General features: G+C 60.8%; 1 protein-coding gene across 2 annotated transcripts; it reads left to right on the top strand.

Moving 5' to 3' along the window:
• The first annotated feature begins 294 nt into the window (after window positions 1–294).
• CD79B (CD79b molecule) lies at window positions 295–4,408 on the top strand. 2 transcript variants are annotated; one of them, XM_005911096.3, is made up of 6 exons: window positions 295–421; window positions 1,059–1,109; window positions 2,065–2,376; window positions 2,637–2,755; window positions 3,001–3,042; window positions 3,168–4,408. In XM_005911096.3, exons 1-6 carry the CDS (start codon window positions 355–357, stop codon window positions 3,264–3,266), a joined length of 690 nt encoding a protein of 229 aa, XP_005911158.1. In that variant the 5' UTR covers window positions 295–354; the 3' UTR covers window positions 3,267–4,408. The 2 variants fall into 2 exon arrangements, with proteins under 2 accessions (XP_005911158.1, XP_005911157.1); XM_005911095.3 differs by having other exon boundaries at window positions 1,056–1,109.
• The last annotated feature ends 520 nt before the right edge of the window (window positions 4,409–4,928 follow it).

Genomic DNA, 4,928 nt, shown 5'->3' with positions numbered 1-4,928 from the left:
CAGACTGCGAGGCCGACGGGCCCCAGGACGTGATCTTGGGGGTTGGGATGGGGCCTCAGGGGTCCCTGCCTCCCAGGGGCATCTGTCACGGACCCCAGGGGCATCCGTCACAGACCCCAGCTGCAGTGCCCAAGCCGGGGTGACCCTTGGGTCTTAGCGGCACAGCTGACAAGAGAGCCTGCCCTCCCCCAGGGTCCCCAGAGAGCTGGTGCCTCCCCTGGGTCCCAATTTGCATGGCAGGAAGGGGCCTGGTGGGGAAGAGGCGGGGAGGAGGCAGACTGCAGCCCAGGCAGTTACACGTTTTCCCCCAGGAGCCTCCGTTGTCACGGGCTTGGGGCTGGAGACAGGGTGAGCATGGCAGGGTCGGCGTTGATTCCCGGGCTCAACAACTGGCTGGTGCTGGGGCTGCTGCTCCTTTCAGGTACTGCTCGAGGGGCCCAGAGGCCCCCTGGTTTCGCTCTTTCCACTGCTGCTGTCTCCTGCTCTTGCCTCCTCCGCCTTCCGTCTCTCACTTTTGCTGCCTCCTGTCTCCCTCTGACAGCCCTGGGGACCGGGTCTGTGGGAATCAGCCAGGCTGAGGGGCTGGTGGGCTCTGGAGTCTGCAGCCCCCAGCCCTTCTCCAGCCCGGAGGGTGTCGGGCTGAGCTGGGGGAGAGGTGCTGGTGGCTCTGACCTCGGAGAAGAGCTAGGCCGGGGAGGAAGAAAGGAGAGAGGGTCGTTCACCCCCAGGCGCTACAGGGCCCTGGGTGGGGGAAGCGGTGGAGAGGCCGCCCCGCACCAGACCTGGGACAGGCCTGCTCCCCACTTGGTGCTCTGGTCTGGAAGGCGGTAGAGCCTTCCAGGCGGGACTTCTTCCCTCTCATCCAAGAGCCCACTCAAAGGCCGAGGGCAGAAGCAGGGCTGGGAATCAGATCCTCTGGTGACCCCACCCCGCTCTAGACTCTCCAGGGCAGGGATCTTGGAGCTGATGTCCTGCGGGGAGGAAGTGGGTCTGGGAATGCAGGGGCGGGGCAGCCAACTCGGAAGGACCAGCCCCGCCCACTTCCTCCCACCCAGCAGGTGAGAAGGTGCTGGCGGACAAAACAGATGACCTGCTCCGGGATCCCAAAGGTCAGCAACTTCCCCTGAACCTTCTGGGAGCATGTATGTCTGTGTCCAACGTGGGGGTCCCTGTCCGCAAGCTGCCCTATGGTCGTCCCGGCGCCCTGGCCCCCTTGGGTTCTCCCCACCCATCCCCAGGCCTCCTGAGGGTCTGTCTCCCTCTGTAAGACCTGGCTCTAAAGTTCCTCCAACCCCTACTTCTCCAGCGTCACCCACGTCAAACATGAGTCCCAAAGATCAGGGAGGAGGGGATCCCACTGGGTATGTAGGCCTGGGCTGTCTGGCTGGGGAGTTGGGCTTAGCCCCAGCAGGAGCCTGCAACCTTGGGGGCCCCCAACAGGCTGCAGGGTCTTAGGGGTTCCTAGGGCACCCCTGACTGGGGACCAAGCAGGAGGGAGGTCTCCTGGGGCAGATGGGTGGTGGGGAGTGTGGCAAGCTGAGAAAGGCATAGGAATAAAAAGAGGAACAGGACCACGCAGAAGGGGTGACAAGGGAGACATGGGCAGGAGATTGATGCGGGAGCCTTGATTGCCAGGCTGAGGATTTGCGGGGTCACCCTGAGGACTGGGGGCTGGTGTGGACAGGGAGAGGGGAGAACACCAGGCCAGGTTAGAGGCTGTCCTGGGGGCCCTCTGGCCTCAGAAGGTGAGGCCTGCATCAGGGGCATGGAAAGGCGTTGGAAGTTTCCAGGCCCTTCTAAAGGAAAATCAAATGGGGAGAGTGGGCCATTAGGAAGGGGCGGGGTCCGGCGGTGTGGCCCGCAGCTCCTCACATGGCTCAGTTCCCCTACACCTCTGCCTCATGACTGTCCCACACTCTGAGAAGCAAGGGCAAGCCAGGAGACCAAGCCAGGGGTCAGCGCTGCCCGGGACAGGGGCCATGGTTGCGGGGGTGGCGGACCATGGTCGGCCGGCGGTCCAGAATGCAAGGAGCAGGATTTTGACCCTAGCCCTGACACCCACAGGAAACACTTGTTCCCGGATCTGGCAGCACCCACGTTTCGTGGCCAAGAAACGGGGCTCCACAGTGGAGATCAGGTGCCACGTGGAGGATGATGGTCTCGTGAGCTGGTTCCGGAAGCCGAAGCCGGACTCAGAGCCCAAGACACTTCACGCGGAGCAGGGCCGCATCCTCCAGTCCCATAACAACTCTGAGGCCGTTCTCACCATCCGAAGCGTCCAGTTTCAGGACAATGGCATCTACTTCTGCAAGCAGGAGTGTGCCAAGGGGACCCAGAGGACAGAGCACGGCTGTGGCACTGAGCTCCGGGTCATGGGTGTGTGTGGGGCCCACCCCTCCACCCCGCTACCCCCCACCAGCCAGGGAGAGCATGGGGTGCTCCTGGAGCCCCACCAACACCCACCCCACCCCACCCCACCCCAGCCCTCCACCAGTAGGAGGGAGGGTCACACCGTGTTGGGTGGCTGTGACCCCGGGCACCTGGGAGAGCCGCGGAGAAGCAGGTCCTGAGGGGTCCGGGCCCAAAGCAGGGACAGGTCCCACCAAGCCTCACCACGTCCACCCACCTCCTCCCAGGGTTCAGCACCTTGGCCCAGCTGAAGCGGCGGAACACACTGAAAGATGGCATCATCATGATCCAGACCTTGCTTATCATTCTGTTCATCATTGTGCCCATCTTCCTGCTGCTGGACAAGGTGACCGTGGGGGCCGGCCAGACACCGGCAGGGTCTCTGTCTCCCCAGCCCCAGAGCCCACCCACTGACTCACCCATTCAAACACTCCCTTATTCATCAGCTGTTCTCACAGAGTGCCCCTCAACCCTGACCCTTGACCCTTGACCCTTCACCCAAGACCAATCTCCCTGGCCCTCCCCAGCCTGGCCCAGCAGTGGATGGGGTGGGGGAAGCTAACACTCTGCTCTCCATCCCTCCCCCGCCAGGATGACAGCAAGGCCGGGATGGAGGAAGATCACACCTATGAGGTAAGGGGCAAGGTGGACCCCCCCATACTCCTGGAAGCTCCGAGGGCCGAGGGGGGCAGTCAGAGGCACCATCGGCGTGAGGCCAGGGGAGTGTTCAAGGCCTGAGCTCCGTTTCATCTCTCCAGGGCCTGGATATTGACCAGACGGCCACTTATGAAGACATAGTGACTCTGCGGACAGGGGAGGTGAAGTGGTCGGTGGGTGAGCACCCAGGCCAGGAGTGAGGGGCTGGCCCTCCCCATGCTCCTGGGCACAGCCCGCTGGGCCCTCAGTGACTGCTTCAGAGACGTCCCCCACTTTTCCCTGGACCCCCGTCAGCCTCCAAAGCAGGCCTGCCAGACCCACCTGCCCCTCCAGCCCTTGGTCCCCATCTCTCACGGAAGGGACTGGCATAGAAGGGCTGCAGGGCAGTGATTAGGAGCAAGGGGGTCCTCGGGGGTTAGACTGGACCCCGCCTTCTGGGGGTCCTATGTGGGGGATCCATGGCCCTGTGAAGGCCAGGGAAGGCAGAGACTTGTCTGGAACCTGCAAGTGGACTCAGAGCAGCCTGGCTTCTCTGGAGAGCCGGGGCAGGGTCACAGCCTACCCCAAGTGGCCGCAGATGGGCCACAAGAGCTTCGTCCCTCTCCCGTTCTCTCCTGCTCTCTCCCGCCCTGCCCCACCCCAGGGGGCTGCTGGCCTTGAGCCCTTTCCCCCGTGGAATAAACAGTGTGTCTTGAGAAAACACACACAGGCTTGTGACGTCTGTGGTTCTGGAGTTGATAAGGGTACCTGTTTGGACACAAACGTTTGGGCACCCATCGGCCTGGGGGCGGGGAGGTCTGCTCAGCTCATGTCCGGCTCTCTCTGGAGGCCCAGTTGGGACCTGTGGTTGTGTCTGCTTTCTTTCCCCGCTCTGACTCTGGCGGGACCCTGAACAGCAGAGAAGGTCTGACTGGACTGGTCCTTCTTCTTGGTGGGGATGCCCGCGTCCTGCCTCCTCTCCAGCTGACAAGCAGTGCTTGAGTTCTGCAGGACTCGAGCGTCTCAGCCCTAGAGGAGCCACCCTCCCCTACCCACCCCAGTCCTCTTGTCCTTCAAAGTCCTCCACCTACAGGAAGCCTTCCCAAAACACCCCAGCCCCTATCTGGTCCCTGTTTGGACGCTGTCCTCCACAGCTCTGGTGTAGCTACAACTTTGCATTGCCCGTCTTGGCCTTGTTCTCCAGTTAAACTAGAAGGTCCCTGAGGGCAGGGCTTCCCCTGCCTCTACTCTACCCTCCTGTCCTCCACCAAGCCTGGAAATTGTATATACATTTTTTCTTACGAACTTTGACTTTAACTTTTCACAGTCAAAAATTGTTCTTTGTCATTCAATAAATGTATAGGTATGGATATGATTTTGGTCAAACATTAAACTATGAGATGCTGGAGATATATTTTTTTTCTTTTATTTTTTTTCATTTGACCCAGAGCTATGCAAGAGAGATTCCCAAATCAAGAGGCCTTGTGGTGGGGAAGCCTGGGGATTCTTAGTCAGATAACCCCTTCAGACTTTCTGCATAAAATCAGAAGCAAAACAATCCCCAGCCCGCCTGCTGCGGGAGTGACTGGGAGCAGCTCAGGGCTAGGACCTGAAGTTCAGTGCACCTCTGTGTGCAGAGCCGGACTGAGCTCCACTTCCTGTTGACCTTGGGGGGACCATGCTCTGGATTTGCCACTTTCATTCTGGATTCAGGTGGGAGAAACCCCTGCCCTCAGGGAGCTGCCAGTCTAATTGGAGAATCAAGGTCAGCATAGGGAGGGATGAGTCAGAGCAGCTCCAGCTGGAATTGCAGGTGAGGCAGGCAGGTGGCCAAGGACCCCACACCTGGGGTAAAGGTCCATCTCTGCTTTGATCAGCGGTGA

The sequence above is a fragment of the Bos mutus genome, chromosome 19, assembly GCF_027580195.1.
Source record: "Bos mutus isolate GX-2022 chromosome 19, NWIPB_WYAK_1.1, whole genome shotgun sequence".
NCBI classification, from domain to species: Eukaryota; Metazoa; Chordata; class Mammalia; order Artiodactyla; family Bovidae; genus Bos; species Bos mutus.
This window is presented reverse-complemented; position numbering and strand designations above follow the sequence as displayed.